Source organism: Panthera uncia, assembly GCF_023721935.1.
Source record: "Panthera uncia isolate 11264 chromosome A3 unlocalized genomic scaffold, Puncia_PCG_1.0 HiC_scaffold_11, whole genome shotgun sequence".
Lineage (NCBI taxonomy): Eukaryota > Metazoa > Chordata > Mammalia > Carnivora > Felidae > Panthera > Panthera uncia.
The window spans coordinates 13,756,626-13,772,904 of record NW_026057578.1 but is presented as its reverse complement, the minus strand read 5'-3'; the positions used below and the strand labels follow the sequence as shown (position 1 = coordinate 13,772,904).

Here is a 16,279-nt window from a genome sequence, read left to right as displayed (position 1 = left end):
TGGAGTCACATCGCTGCCTCCATCTTTACATGGCGTCTTCCCTCTGCGCCTGTGTCCAAATTCTTCTCTTTTTGTGAGGATACCAGTCATTGGGTCCAGTATGACCTCATCTTGACTTGACTACATCTGCAAAAACCCCTATTTCCAAATAAGTCGCATTCATAGGTACTGGGGCTAGGGCTTGAGTATGTCTTTGGAGGGGGACACACATCAACCCATCACAGGGCCGAAAGGTGGGGCTCGGCGAGGTCAGAGAAGAGGCAGGTCACATCGGGCCCGTGGACCCCGTGAAGGGTTATAAATGCACAGGGAAGCCAAGAAGGCAGTGACTGATCTGGAAAAGAGCTCCGGGCGGGGGGCGGGGTGGGGGGGCTATGAGGATAGCGGATTGAGCTGGGGTGGGGGCAGATGAAGGGGAATTAGCGAGCAAGCTAGGCGGTCCCCAGGCACGGACATGGTGGAATTAGAGAAATGGGGAGACTCATAGGGTTTTAAGGGGCCCTAGTCACAGAAATGGGGGGTGGTATTTAGATGGATGAAGAGGGGGAGGGGCACCAAGGATGATGATTCAGTCATCTGTCTGTCCTTTTAACAGACTTTTTTTTTTTTTTTTTTTTTTTTGCATATCTGGTTAGTGAAAAACGGGTCTGTTATCTCTTTGGGGAGGAGGGCAGTCATATGAATACCCAGTGCTCTCATGGTGGCCAAGTGACAAGACCATGTGCAACCTCTTGACTATACATCTGGCACTTTCCTCTCATCTGGGTCTGCTGAGTTGAGGTGCACATCCCTAAAGCAATCGCTGTGGTCAGGGGACTGTGATGCCCTGACTGGTCCAGGCTGCGTCATACCACACCCCTGCCGAATTTCCACCAGGGCGCGTCTGACCTCAGTGCCTTCCCTGGGCACTCGATCCGTGAACATCTCTCTCCGTCGTGCGTGACTTGTCTCAGAAGCTCTGATCTTTATGGCTTCCCGTTCCCAAGAATCCCTCCAGAGGAGATCCTCGGCAGGAACGACAGCACACGTGGTCTTGGGATCCACGTGACCCTCTCTGGTCTCTTTCCGCCGCGCTGAGTGGAGTCACACGGTCGGTCCTTCCCCGTGTTGTCACAGATCATGTCACTCGTCTGCTGGAAACTCTCCATGTGAGGCTTCCCCCTGCAGTCAGAAATACATGCCAGTGCCTCGCCGTGGCCTCCCCCCAAGTAAACCCTGCCGTGATTCAGCCCCAGAAGACCTCCCTGAGCTCATCCTGCCTACTGCACACCCATTGTCTCCATTTCACACACAATGGCCGTTTTCGTATTACTCACACCGCAGGGCCTTTGCCCTTTGCTCTTTCCCCCGGCCTGAAATGCCCTTTCCCCAGATCTTCACATGGCTGGCTCCTTCCCTTCCATTTAGCTTCCGCTCTGGCTCCTTCCCTTCCATTTAGCTTCTGCTCGATCACCAACCTCCTCTAAGAAGCCCTCCCGCGCTATCAATCCCCCGCATAATTCCCACGAACAAATATCCACATTTAGTTCTGGAGTGCGCTCACGATTGCCCCTTGCCTTTTTCCCCAGCTGGCACCGCGCGTTGGATGTCTCTCCACCCTGGCACACGTGGATCCACATGTGGTGGCTTTCTCCTCTGCGGCATTGTCGCCCTTCTTGGCCCCCTTCTCCCCCATCTCTGCCCCGACATTATTCCTACTCGTGTGGCAGAGATGCCGTGACAGGGCAACCTATCTGAAATGTCATTCTCGGGAATGCAGATTGTTTTATTGCCGGTTAAATATGCTTTACGCTACCTGTGAATGAGGCCATTGTGACATTTAGCAACTGATTTGATTAAACACAGATGTGGGCTGGACTCCACATGGAGCCAGGATGCAAGAGGACAGGATCCGGGTGCATATTTGGGTTTTTTAAGATGGCAAAATAGACCACATGACTCACTGCCAGCGAAACAGATATGGACGCCTCCCTTCCTGGCGTATGGACTGAGTATCCCTGTTGGTTTTAGAACTGACAGACCAATCCAGATCCCCCCCAGATCCTTTGTTTTCATCTGGGATCTTCTGCTTGGCCCTATCCAAATTGTTGTAATTTGTTTTGGTTTTTTTTTTTTTAACCTTCCCCGGATGTTTTTATTCCCAAGAATATAGAAAAAAAAATGGTGCATCAATGAAACACTAACATCATTGACATCCTCACTAGTGATTATTAACATGCAGAGAATAATAATCCAAGCTATCATTTGTTGAACATTTACTCTGTTGTGCGCTCTGCTCTTTTTATACACCGTGTCTTACAGAACCCTCCTAGTTAACCAAATAAACTACACTTAGTTCCATTTTACAGATGGGGAGACTGAGGCTTAGAACTCTCAACTACTTGTCCACAGTCACTGTGGTTAATAATCAATTACGTGTGGATTCATGGTCATCTTCTGCCCCTTCCAGGCTCTAAGCTCCAAGAAGACAGGTCCTACCTAGCTCTTTCTCAAAAGAGAAATCTTAGCACATCCTAGGCAGTCAGCAAATATGTACTCAATGAGGGAACACAGTAGGTAAAGGGCAGGGCCAGGGCTTGCCAGGTCAAGCCAGGTCTTTGCCTTCACAAAGACATCCTTCATCCTGTTGTTTTCTGGGCAAGGAAAAGAAACAGAGGCATCAACCAGTGGAGATCTGGGATTTGCCCCTTTCTGGAACCTGGGCCATGGTTGGGGTACTTGGGTGGGTGGGGCTTCATAAGAGGCTTACTTCTGTCTGTGGCTTTTCCATTTTACGCCTTACCCACAGGCTGCTTTTTATCTCACCCCCCTGCCCCCGCCCCGCCCCCGGCCCCGTGACACATCCAGATGTTTCCACTTGCCGTCCTGGTATATTTTCAGCAATTTTATTTTAACACTGGCATCGGTAAGACTTAATCAAGAGGGGTAAGGACTTGTTTTTGAGTTGACTGTGGACCCGAGACAGTAGGTCCCTTTGCTGTGGGGAAAGGACTGGCAAGATGGATCCCCAAGCATGTAACACTGACAAGGGGATGCTTCTCATTGGGATTATCCACGAGGCTTTCTTGGCACTGCTGGGGATGGCAGGCCAGACCTGCGGCGACAGGGAAGTCGGCGTGGCTGGAGAACCGAGGCAGGCGGTGACCTGTGCTGTTTCCCACAGCTGCTTGGGAGGCAGGGCCATGCGCTGGCTGGGAGCCAGGGCTTCGGGGTCAGGCTGACCTGGGCTTGAACCCTGCTGTGTGCCACTTCCTACTCGGAGGGACTTCCTAGGGTTGTGCTGGAGATTAAGCAAGATACTGCTTGTACAGTGACCGGCCCTGGGGAAGGAAGGACGGGCTCAGTAAATGGAGGCCATTCTTATTACTTCATTATTATTTGTCCGAGTGCTGACGCCAGTAACCAAGAGGTTTCCGAGCTGAGCTGAGCCCCAGCAAAAGAGGAGAGGTGTTCATGGCGACGGCCACCATCTCCTTGGAGGGCAGAGGAAATCCAGAAGGCAGCAAGCGCAAGGGGGATGGGCAGAGTCACCGGTGATCAGAGAAGCGTGGATTCAAGACAAGTCAGATCGCATGTCAGTGCTGTTAGGACAGCAACACTTACAAGTGGAGTTATTCCAGCCGGTGGTGGGAGTGCAGGGATGGGGGCCCCTGGGCACTGCCGGTGGGAACACGCTCCTGCAGTCAAGAGCTCTCGCCCAGCCCTTAGGGAGATTAGGTCTTACGACCTCGGGACCCGGCAGTCCCACCTCTGAGGCTACCTCCCATGGAGACTCACTCCCAGACCCACTCGGGGACGGTCCCAGGGTGTTCATGGCAGCCGGGCTGTGGTGGGCAGGGTGCCCTCCTGAAGGAGGAGGGGCAGGGGATACGGAGAAGGCACACGAGGGAGGGCTGAGCGGTTGCCAGGGCAACAGGTGAGTGGGGGTGGCGGGGGGGGGGTGCCTACAGCATTGTGGACGGAGCCCGAGAACTTAACCCTGGGCAAAAAACATCAGAGAACCCGTAGGGAGTGGGACAAACAGGACATACCCACAGCAACATAGACAGGTCTGAAGAACTGACCGATGAGTGAAAAAACTGAGAAACCATAGGGGATGTAACACACAGAATTTACAAAAATTACACACTTTTGCAGGCACACGTAGAAACAGTAGGAGATGCATCAGACACGCAAGAGTTACTGGGAACGAAAGGAAACAAATTCTTTAAAAACAGGAGATCTTGGGCGCACAGGTGAGGAGGACGTGCCATGAACTTGAATTAACTCAACAGTCAGCACCCAGCATTTTGCAGGAGGACAAAAGGGGATGGACTGATGTCAGCGACTGTCCACGCAGGCTCCCCGACACCGGCGGAGGCAGAGTTCCAGGGACGTAGAGAATCCCCGTCTCTCGCGTAGAAGATACACATCTCGGTCTGGAAGCTCAGTGAAAAGTGGATCTGACTTTATTTTCGGCCTTTCAGCATGAGTTCTGTTTTGAGCTACGGCTCCCCTGGGCTCGTGGGAAAGTTTTATGGTAGTCGTTCAGGGCTTTCCCCAAATTCTCCAGAATTTCGACCATGGTTGTGGTTAGATTACCCCCCGCCAGTGTGTTGTGGTGTCAGGGCCTCATCCTCCTCCGTCGCTGAGACCCAGGCTGCTGCCAACGTGTCCTTTCTCTTGGCCCGTGAGGCTCCTTCTAGTCTGGGGCCCTTCGTTGCCGTGTCTTTGCCACATTGTGGGCACAGGGATCTTACGTCGTTCTATTTTCCTAGACCAGACGTCACAAACTGGAAACCCACAGGCCACCCCCTGCAAAATGTTTTTGCTTGTTTTCTTTTTCCTTTGTCCCCACTAATTTGTATTTGTTGCCTACATGTAAAAATTGGGCAATTTCACACGTAAATCCAGATTTGTTTACTTCTTTTGAAAAATCAGAAGCCCTGACGACATTGGACTCATTTCTAGGTGGCAGCAACTAATGTTGGCCTAAACCATAGTGACATTTGTTGTGTATTTAGCAAGAAGTCTGACCCCAAAGTTGGATGGGCAGCTCATTTGTATCTTTTTTTTTTTTTTTATTTTTTTTTTTTAAAATTTTTTTTTTTTTTTTGGGACAGAGAGAGACAGAGCATGAACGGGGGAGGGGCAGAGAGAGAGGGAGACACAGAATCGGAAACAGGCTCCAGGCTCCGAGCCATCAGCCCAGAGCCTGACGCGGGGCTCGAACTCACGGACCGCGAGATCGTGACCTGGCTGAAGTCGGATGCTTAACCGACTGCGCCACCCAGGCGCCCCAGCTCATTTGTATCTTCAGGGACCAGGTTCTTTTCATCCTTCTACTCCTTCAGCCTTAGCATGGCAGCCTTTTGCTTTTATGTTTGGAGCCTCATGTCCCAAAATGGCTGCTATAACTCCAGGCATTACATCCTTACGTCATCCAGGGGTAGAACTGGCAGGGGAACAAAAGAAAGGTCTTTCCCAGAAGCCCCGTGGCCAGAACCTGATTACACAGCCCTCCCGGAACTGCAGGGGAAACTGGGAAAGCGAGGAAAGAAACTGGCAAGGAGAAAGGAACTGGGAATCCTTGTGGGGAGCCAGACAGCACCTGCCACAAACTGCTGCCCCCCCTTAGGTAAAACTGTGCATTCCAGTTTGCCACGATCCCCACCACCCCCTAGTGTTTCCCAACACTGTCGCCATGCGTCAGTTGCCATTTACATGGTGGCTGCACCAGCTCCTACCCTCACCTCCCTCTCCTGTTGGGCCCAGAAGGTTTTGAGGGCTGCCTGTCTCAGACTCCCATGGAGGAAGGGCTCGCTGCTTTCTCAGCAGCTGTGTGCGGGGACAGAGGATCCCTCTGCCCCAGGACCCCCTATTCATTCTCTTTTTCTTTCTCTACCCACCCCCTTGCCTTCCCTCTTGGCCTGCCCCGTTTCTCCAGCCAGGAAAATCCCCTATCCACCCACAAGAATCCTTCTTCCCTTGTCTTTCTTAAGCCGTTTTGCCTACCTCGATCTAATTCTTAGTTGGCCAACTGGGGCCAGTCCACAAACTCACTGGCCTGTGATAACCTAAGTACAGAACTGAGAGTAAGCGAGGGAGACTTTCCCGGCAGTTAAGTACTAAATCCTGCGCCAGGCACAACCCAGCACGCACTCCCAGGCTCGTCCCAGCACCGGGTGCAGACCCGTTTGGGACTTGTGGTGTCCCAGCTCCCATGCATGAGGCATGAGCTGCATGCTGGCTGTGCAACCGTATCTTTGTTAAACTGGCCCTTCGCCGACAGTTCGAGAAGCATTGGTCTGCGCCTCAAATCCTCCCAGATGCCAGGGCTTAAACTTCAGGACACAAGAGCTGGGATGACTCATTTCTGCTATTTCTTCCACGTACCTCTGCATCCCGGCTCAGCACCCTGGACCCTGATGTGACTGGGAGAAGTCCCAGGTGCCCTGACCTGCCTCCCCTCCTCCCCTCATCCCAGCCTGGCTTTCCACCTCTCACTTGTGGTTATGTGGTGAGGAGTAGCCGGTGGAGGAAGGAAGAGTGAAACCAGATCGTCCACCTTGCAGCACCGTGGGAGGGCTTTCTCTGCAGGGACGCCGGGGAGAAATGTCCAGAAAGCGCACGCCTCTCAGCGTTCTCCTTGGGATCTCTCCATTAAACATCTCTGTGTCGATAGGGTTCCCGGTTGTCTAATCTGCCGTGTAAAACCTGCTGGCACGTTTGGTGGTGAGTTCTCGGGGAATTCTCCAGAATCAGGGCAGGCACCGCCACCTTTACGCAGTTGACCTCCCGTTGTGGGGCGGTTTGGGTGCGGTGAGCACGGTCGCTTCCCGGTTTGCATGGAGTGCGTCCCCCTGGGGGCCCCGGCCCTCCGGACAGCAGTAATAAAGAAGGATGGATCTTCTCGCAGTGACAGCATTTGTAAGATCCCAGATGCCCCCCACATTGTAAGCGGCCCCCGCGCATGAGTGCTGCTTCGTGAGTTCAGAAAGTGGCACGCGTTGGCTGGGGCAGCCGGGCGCAGCTGGTCCTCCCTGCGTTCAGAAGAGCCTTCTGCAGGGAACCTTGCAGCCTGGTTAGATGAAGCCAGAGGGAAAGAAGAGGATGGGAAGGGAACGTGAGGTTGTTGCCAAAGAGGCGGGTGCGAGGAATCCCGGAGACGCAGATTATCATCTCTGCTCTCGGGGCTCAAGGCATGGACTGTGCAGGAGTGTGGCAGACGGAAGGGTCCTGAACTTTCTGGGCCTCCCGGTCCCCTTCCTTTGCTGCTGCCTGGGAGGCTGGCTGAGGGACGGTGCCGGGAGGCGGTGGGAACAGCAGCTTTGATTTATTTTTAATGGGGATGAAATTCACAAAACACTAACCATTTTAAGGCATGTGGTTCAGTGGCATTTAGTGCATTCGCAGTGTTGCGTGACCACCGCCTAGGTCTGAGTCCAAGATATTCTCATTCCCCCAGAAGGAAACCCCGTTACCCATGAAGCTGTCACTCCCCATTCTTCCCTGCCCCTCGCCCCCAGCAGCCGCTGGCATACTGCCGTGTCCATGTATCGGCCTATTCTAGACGTTTCATGTAAGTGGAAATCCGACAGTACGTGGCCTTGGGTGTCCAGCTTTTTCACTTACGATGTTCCCGACATTCATCCACGTGGTACCACTCATCAGGACTTCCTTCCTTTCTTACAGCTGATATTCCATTGTATGGATGTGCCACATTGTGTTCATCCATTCATCAGCCCCCGGACGTTAGATGTGCTCTGCCTTTTGGCTCTGTGAGTAGCGCTTCTAGGAACGTTTGTGTCCAGGGTATTTTTGAACGTCGGGTTTCCACTCTTTGGGGTATGTACCCAGGAGGGGAGTTGCTGGGTCATACGGTAATTCTGCGTGGACCACCTTCCACAGCCCCTGTAGATCTTACGCTCCTACCCGCAGCACATAAGGCTTCCAGGTTTCTCCACATCCTCACCGATACCCGTTGTTTTCCATTTTGTACGGTTTGGGGTGGTTTTTTTGTCTTTTTATGGCCAACCAAGTAGGTGCGTCAAGAGCAGTTTCCAGCTCAGATGCGGCTCAGCGAGCATCGGAACGTTCCCAACACCGAGTTTCTGTAAACTAAGTGACACTATGTTAGAGGGTCGACAGCACCATTGAAGAAGTCACTATACAGGACAACGTGCAGTGCTGGGGACGTCTTTACTTGGCATGGAGGCCCACCCTTGGTGCCGTTTGCCCAGGACTTCACGTGTTCACTGTGGGGAAGGACCAGGGGCTTTTCCTGAACTCAGTGTAAGACACAATAAAAATAAACCTCTAGGGGCGCCTGGGTGGCTCAGTCGGTTAAGCCATGGACTTTGGCTCAGGTCATGATCTCGCGGTCCGTGAGTTCGAGCCCCGCATCGGGCTCTGTGCTGACCGCTCAGAGCCTGGAGCCTGTTTCAGATTCTGTGTCTCCCTATCTCTCTCTGACCCTCCCCCGTTCATGCTCTGTCTCTCTGTGTCTCAAAAATAAATAAACGTTAAAAAAAATTTTTTTTAATAAATAAATAAATAAATAAATAAACCTCTAGACCTTGCATTCTGAGTGGAGGCTGTATCCCCCAAAAGGAACAAACACTGCTTCTCAGAGCAGGGGCAAAAACGTCTTACTCTTTTTGTGTTAAGCACAAATCTACACCAATACCCTAAATAGATACGCGGTGTATCTACAATATTAAAATTTAATAGGAGAAGAGGTAAGTAGAGGGAAGCATTTCAAAAAGGATGGGCCAGTCATGAAAAAAGAAGAAAAAAAAAACCGGTTCAGAAACAATCAAATTGTTTTAAGAGTCCAGATTTTTTTAGTATCAGACTGAGCAAGACGTTAGAAGTTCCTACATGCCATCTCCTGGGGTCTGTAGTCATCTCATCGGGAAGCGTTTGCGGACAGGGTCCAGTCCACAGTCCACATTTTGGTCGCGCTGTACTAACACATCACTGCGTTTTGATCTGGAGTTATCGTACCTCTTTGGGTATCTATCCACTTGATCGTGTTCTGTCTCCTCCCTGAATGTAAGTAAGCATCAGCCTCTTACTTCCCGCCATATCCACAACGGCACCTGACACAGGGATGCTTGGTCGGTCACTAGGACGTGTGTTGTTGACTAAACGGGTGAGTCTCCTCTTGAAATTGTTCGTTGTGGTCTGCAAATGTGGCAGGGGTCCAGGCTCCTTACGTCTTGATGCTCAGCCATTCGATCCAGAAAGACCCTCCTTTGCAGGGAAAGGGAGGCCCCGCCCCTGCCCTTGAAGGGCACAATCGAGAAATCGCACACATAAACTTGCTCCCCTCCCCTTGTCTAGAACGCATCACATGGCCACGCCATCCACAAGGGAAGCTGGGAAAGGCAGTGTTTTATTCTAATCGGCTGTGTGCCAGGCTTCAAAGCAGAGACAGAAGGGGTGAATGGATTTTGGGGGACCCCCCGCGGGACCCGCCACCATCACCTTAAGACAGGATGTTTTCCTCGCCTTCCCCAGCCCTCCCATGGGCACCCCGCCAACCAGATGGAGGCATGAAGCCGGTGTTTTGACATCCCAGCTCGAAGTGGGTCCGTTTGGAAAACCCCCGCAGAGACCACATATTGTGGCACGAGATTTCGGGGGCCGCGTGGCCCGTCCTCCCGGGTCCCGTCAGGCATGGGATGGACTTCTCCCTGCAGGGGCTCTGGGGGTGCCCTCGGCACACCACGCGTTGTCCGGGCGTCCGTGCTCCAGATGCCCCTGGGTCACAAAATGAAAACAAACACGAGGCCGTTTGGGAGAAAGGATACCGACGGACAAGATGGAGGAGAGGGTGGCCTGTTTGTTTCCAGACCCGCCCTCAGTCGTCATTAGGTTGCCACGGAAGAAAAGGGAAATCAGAAGAGAAAACACTGTGGCAGCCAGGCGACTTCCTAAGGCAGGTGCGTTGCTCAGTTCAGCAGGTAGGGTCACCATGGTAACCATAACCCAAAAATGGCTTCGAACGGAAGAGGCCGGCCTCGACCTTCTGCCGGCCACGCCCGGACAGGCCACGGAGGACAGAATGGGATGCCAGCGTGCCACACTGTGGTGGACAGGTTCTGCGGTTTCTGGCCCTGGGACGGGCCCCCCACGTCGCAGAGACTGGGAGAGGAGGCCCAGCTGTGGCCGTGTTCCTGTCCTCGCTCTCTTCACCTGGCTGCTCCAGCTCCTCCTGCAGAGATTAGTGTAGGTGCCACTTCCTCCAGGAAGCCTTCCCTGGCCCCGCCGCTCCCCAGCAGGCGTTCCAGAGTGCTTGCCGCCCCCCAGTGCATGTCCTTCTCACCCCTGCATATGGGTATAGTTTATTTTGTAGATTTCACTTTGGAGCCATTTCAGTATTTGGTATAATTATAAAACACATTTGAAAAAACAATTCCTAAAACGTGATAGCAAACTGTTAGAAACCCCACTGCATGTGGAATTGGTGGCATAACCATACAGAGAGGAGAATTTATTTACCCATAGTTTTGCTTTTTTCTTCTTTTCTTTCTTCCTGATGTTTCAAGATTCCTTTTTTTTTTTTTTAGTTCCTTTTTTTTTTAATTTCCTGTCTGTTTCAAGAACTGCTCGTACCCATCTTTTCAGAGTGTATCTGCTGTGACAGGCTTTCTTAGTTTTCCTTCATCCTATACCAATTTACTTTAAAAATCATCCAACTGAAAAAAAGAAAAAAGAAACAGGGGCACCTGGGTGGCTGAGTTGGTTGAGCATCTGACTCCTGATTTTGGCTCAGGTTATGATCCTGGGGTCGTGGGATCAAGCCCCAAGTCAGGCTCTACACTAGGCATGGAGCCCGCTTGGGATGCTCAGTCTCTCTCTCTCTTTTTTCTCTCTCCCTATCTATCTGTCTCTTTTCTATCTCTGTCTCTTTCTCTCTCCCTCCTCTCCCCAGCTCATGCTCCCACTCTCTCTCTAAACTAAAAATGAATCATCCAACTGACCCCGTGGAGGAATTTTAGGGTATATAAGTTGTATCCCCAACAAAACAGTTTGCAAACGAAGCAGCAGCACAGAGTGATGTTGAAAACTCGGGTCAGGGAGCACCTGGGTGGCTCAGGCAGTCAGTCATCCAACTTCGGCTCAGGTCATGATCCGGCATTTCATGGGTTCGAGCCCCGCGTCAGGCTCTGTGCTGACGGCTCGGAGCCTGGAGCCTTCTTCCGACTCTGTGTCTCCCTCTCTGTCTACCCCCCCCCCCCCACACCGCTTGTGCTCTGTCTCTTCCTCTTAAAAATAAATATGCATTTAAAAATTTTTTTAAAAAAAGAAAGAAAAGAAAACTCGGGTCAGACTGCCCGATTGCAGCCCCAGCAGCTGTCACCCACTCTCTGTGCTGCCTTGTGCACATCCCTTAACTTTTCTATGCCTCACTTTGTCCAGAATGCCTCACTTTGTGTCAGAACGTCACCTGACACACAGGCGTCCACTGATATTCCTGTAACCACCCCCTTCCCTCCCTGGGCTCCTGCCTCAGTGGCCTTTTTTTTCTCTGTCTCTAACCTGCCAAGCACATCCCTCCGTTAGGACGTGTGTGCTCAGTGTTTGTGGGCACCCCTCCCCCTGGCTGTTTCCATTGCTGGCTCCCTGTCATTCTACGTCTCAGCTCCAGTGTCACCTCACAGAGGGCTTGCCTGACCGCCCAGTCTTAAATGACAGCCCACTCACTCACTCACTTAATAGCACTTTCTAGTCATATCATCTTTAGTCCCATTTTACAGATGGGGCAAGTGTTGCTCCGAGAGCCACAGTCATTTCATTTATTTATTCAGTTTACCACCATTCAGTGTATTTATTTACCACCTTGCACCCGTTACAATGGCTGCTATCAAAAAAAAAAACAAAAAAGAGGTGTCGAGAAGGATGTGGAGAATTTGGAACCCTGGGCACTGTTAGTGGGAATGTAAACTGGCAGACCTGCTATGGAAAACAGCAATAGGTTCCTCAAAAAATAAGCAGTCAGATCGCCATATGACCCAGTAATTCCACTTCTTTTTAATGTTTATTTATTTATTTTTAAAATCTTTTATGGTTTATTTATTTCGAGAGAGAGAGAGCAAGCATGAGTGGAGGGGGAGCAGAGAGAGAGGGCTAGAGAGAGAGCCTCAAGCATCTCCCTGATGGGGGGCTCGAACTCACGAACCGTGAGATCGTGACCTGAGCGGAAGTCAGACCCTAAACTGACTAAGCCACCCAGGTGCCCCAGAATGTTTATTTATTTTTGAGAGAGAGAGAGAGAGACAGACAGAGCGTGAGTGGGGGAGGGGCCTGGGCGTGTAACCAAAAGAACTGAAAGCAGGGTCCGAAAGAGGCATCTGTACGCCTGTGTCCTTAGCAGCATTATTGACAACAGCCAAAAGGCGGAAGCAATCCACGTGTCCACCGACAGATACATGGAAAAAGAACATGGGGTGTATCTGTGTGATGGGATGTTATCCGGCCTCAAAAAGGAAGGAACTTCTGACACCTGCCACAGCACGGACGAACCTTGAAGACGTTACGTTACGTGAACCAAGCTATTTACAAAAGTACAAATCCTAGGTGTTTCTGTCTACGTGAGGTTTCCAGAGCAGTGACATTCGTGGAGAAGGCAGAGGGATGGGTGCCAGGAGCTGAGGGGAGGGGAGGAACGGGGAGTCACCGTTTAATGCGTATGCAGTCCTGGCTTCGCGAGATGAGAAACGTTCTGGGGACGGATGGTGGGGCAGGTCGCACAACCCTGTGAATGTGCTTCATGCCAGTGAACCGTAGGCTTGGAAATCGTTGAAGTGGTAAGTTTTAGGTTATGTACGTTTACCGCAATTTTCTAAGTAAGTCTCTTTAATCGCAGTTGTGAAGGACAAGAATCTGTACTCTATGTGCTATCTTACTCACTGCTCACCGCAGTCCTTGGATGAAGGAGTTACTGTACTCGTCAGTCGCCAGAACAGAGCGGCAGAGAGATTTGGTATACTGCCAAGGTCATGGCTCCGTCCCAGCCTGTCCGCCCTCAAACCACCCGTCTGCCAAATCTTTCTCCTCCCCGTCCCTCTCTGACTGCAAGAAACCTCACCTGTACCCATTCTTCCAACCTGCAGGCACAGCGGGGATCTATCAAGGAGCAAACGGGCTGACCAACGCGGCTGGATTCGGAAGTGTGCACCAGGTAGATGTCGCTCGCCACCACTCGTTTTCCCTGTTCTTTCCTTAAATCGCCCCCTTAACTCAGGGCATCCCAAGAGCCCACTCCTGCCCACCACCCCTGCCAGAAATGCAGTCTCTTACTCCCTGGGTTTGAAGACCACAGGAGTCAGGCTGTGCCAAAGGCCATCGGAAAGGTAACAGGGTAGAGACAGAGAAATTGGAATTATCAGCAGATTTCCAAGATGACATAGGCGATATTATAGACTCCCTCTTGACCTGAGCCCGAGACGCCCGTTGACTGTTGAATCTCGAACCTGTGAATGCAAACGCATGTGCTCTCCTGCCAAACGTGACCTCCTCGAGCACGAGAACCCCTTGTCTTTGGTTCTGCGTTCCGGTACCGAGTGCCCGGCACACAGTGGGGGCTTTATAAATGCTCGTTAAACCACACCAGGCCAACCCTGTAAAGGTGAACGCCGGCTAATAGTTTGATTGTCCTGGCTTCACTTAGAGAGTAAATTAAGAGTTAACCGGCTAAGGGTGTATGGGAAGTCTGTGTCCCGTTTGTACACCTCTTCTATAAATCTAAAATTATTTCAGAACCAAAGGCGAGCATGTTTTCAGGCTAGCATTAAAACAGAACTACCACGGAGTAGGTGGGCTACGGAATATTTAACGTATTTGAATACGAGGAACGCACTGTTTCTTCTCCAGTGAGCTAAAGAATCTAAATGGTGTAAACCTTGGAAGATTTGAAAATTTGTTCCACACATCTCTTATATTATTTCCGGGGTACTGTCTCCATGGAAAAAACACTTGTGAGTAAAAGCCCTTTTTAAAAAGGTGTGGTTCTTCACCAATAGGAGCTTGTCAAAAACAGAGATTCTCTAAATGCCACCCCCCAGAAATTCTGATTCCGTAGGGCTGAGGTGCGGCCCAAAAAGCCAAACTACCCTCGAGGGTTGGGAAGGCTCGGTTTATGGTGATGGTGGGGCAGAACATTTGGAACAATGACTACCGTGGGAGAGCTGGAATGTCCGGTTGGTTTAAGCAAAGCTTGATAAAAAGGGGATTGGCATTCTTTTATTTGATGTCCCCGACTTCCTCATAGAAGATTCTGGATCCCTGATGCTGTATAAGTGCTGCTGTATTTGTACCCCTCATGAACATGTCACCTGGTCTCCTGGGTGTGTGTGTAGGGTCTTTGTCCCTCATCCATTGGTTCGTTGATTTGTCTCATATTTACTGAGTCCCCCTATGTGTCCAGCACTGTGCCGTGTGCGAGGGATACAGCGGTGATCAAGACAGACACTGACAGAGCCACACCCACATCCCTTAGGATGCACCTGCTGACCTCCACGTGGCAGCCGTGGCAGCCCTAGGGTGGAGGGTGTCCCCAAGAACCAGTGACTAGGGCAGGAGGGAAGTGCCGGGGAACCCCCAACCATTTTCCCAAAAAATTGCACTTGCGGCCTTGTCTTGGGGTCTGCATCTGGGGAAAGTCCCTGTCCTCACAGAGCTTTTACTCTAGTGGGAGAGAAGGGGACAGACACAATAGACACACACACACACACACACACACACACACGCACACACGCGAGGCCCCTCACCGCTGGCCTCCTCACAGCCTCATGTGTTTCCCTTTCTAGGACTATCCTTCCTACCCTGGCTTCCCTCAGGGCCAGTATTCCCAGTATTACAGCTCGTCCTACAGCCCTCCTTATGTCCCGGCCAGCAGCATCGGCCCTTCCCCACTCTCCACGTCTGCCTACGTCCTCCAGGAGGCACCGCACAGCGCCCCCAGCCAGAGTTCCGAGTTGCTTGGCGGTAAGTGCCGTCGCTGTCTCAGGGTCGTTGGTGGCTGTGATCTGAGCTTTCATATGAAGGGCGGACTGGACATAGGTCCCAGCTGTAATGAGCTGTAAGGAACTCACCCAAAAGCTAAATCCAGCCCTCACATATATTTTCTCGACTGGAATTTTTAAAAAAATTCTTTAAGAAGGAATTTTTAGATGTATGTCATCAAGACGTACGGGGATGTGCGTGCGTGTGTGTGTGTGTGCCTGTGTGTTTCATTCCACCCATGTTTAAAATTTTATCTGAAAATCTCTTGAAAGCAGATCTGACCCTGTTTGCTTAGGTCCACATTCCTAAGTGACAACAGTTCGCTGTTGTCTGTAATGTCTGCCCCATCAGACGGGGCACGCACAATTCCACATCTGGCCAGTTTCCTTCAAGTTCATTACCTGCCTGGCCCAGGGAGGCACTGGAGTTGGTGATTTGTTGCCCGTCCATGATGTGGCAAGCACATATCTGCATGGTCTTCTCATTTCACTTATTTATATGCCGATTCAACAAATATTCATAAAGTACCTGCGATTTTCCAGGTGCTCTTTAGTTTAGAAAGCAAAATAAAGTGCAACGTAGACTTCTTGATTTTTTCAGACAGGAATCAGATAATCACATAAATACACAATTACAAACTGTGATAAGGAAACTCACAATCCCTACGAAAACAGGTTTTCAGTCACCTCCTCTTTGCCAGGTAAGAACAATGAAGATCCGGGTGATCAGTAACTTGCTAGTAATTAGTGGAGCTGGGATTTGAACCCAGGCCTGCTGGGCTCCGTGACCAGTGCCCCTGGATACTCAGTAGCCACACGTAGCTGAGATTATGTTCTCTAAAACCCATCTGAGAACAGGAGGGCAGCGGCCTTCAAACCTTGGTTCTCTCTCATCGAGAATTCTGGAATGTTTTAAAAAAATCCTCATACGTGTGCCTTTCCAATAGCATAACAGTCTTATTAGGAGTCCCTTTTACTGGTCAGGATGTTTTGGCTTCAAAAGATAGAGAATGCAATGCAAACTAGTTTAAGCAAAAAAAGGAATTTTTAGGTGTATGTCATCAAGATGTACAGGGACTCGGGGCTGGGTCCAGAGGTTCAGATGATAATGTTGGGACTCGGTCTCTTTGTTCCTCTGGCTCTGCATTTTCCTGGGTTCATTTCACCCTCAAGCAGACCTTCCCATTGTGGTGGCAAAGATGAGTCCTGCCTTCTTATCTACCCTTCAGAGAGAATCCCTCCTTCCTAACAGCTCCTACCAGAGGTCCCAGGTAATGCCCCCGTTG

General features: G+C 51.0%; 1 protein-coding gene across 3 annotated transcripts in view; it reads left to right on the top strand.

The window, feature by feature from the left end:
* The window catches only part of EYA2 (EYA transcriptional coactivator and phosphatase 2), a 257,204-nt gene that overhangs the window by 147,978 nt on the left and 92,947 nt on the right, over positions 1-16,279 (top strand). For all 3 annotated transcript variants that reach the window (XM_049649930.1, XM_049649929.1, XM_049649931.1), the window contains 2 exons: positions 13,104-13,171; positions 14,799-14,976. In XM_049649930.1, the coding sequence (XP_049505887.1) occupies positions 13,104-13,171; positions 14,799-14,976 (246 nt within the window). The remainder of the gene's footprint in view (positions 1-13,103; positions 13,172-14,798; positions 14,977-16,279) is intronic.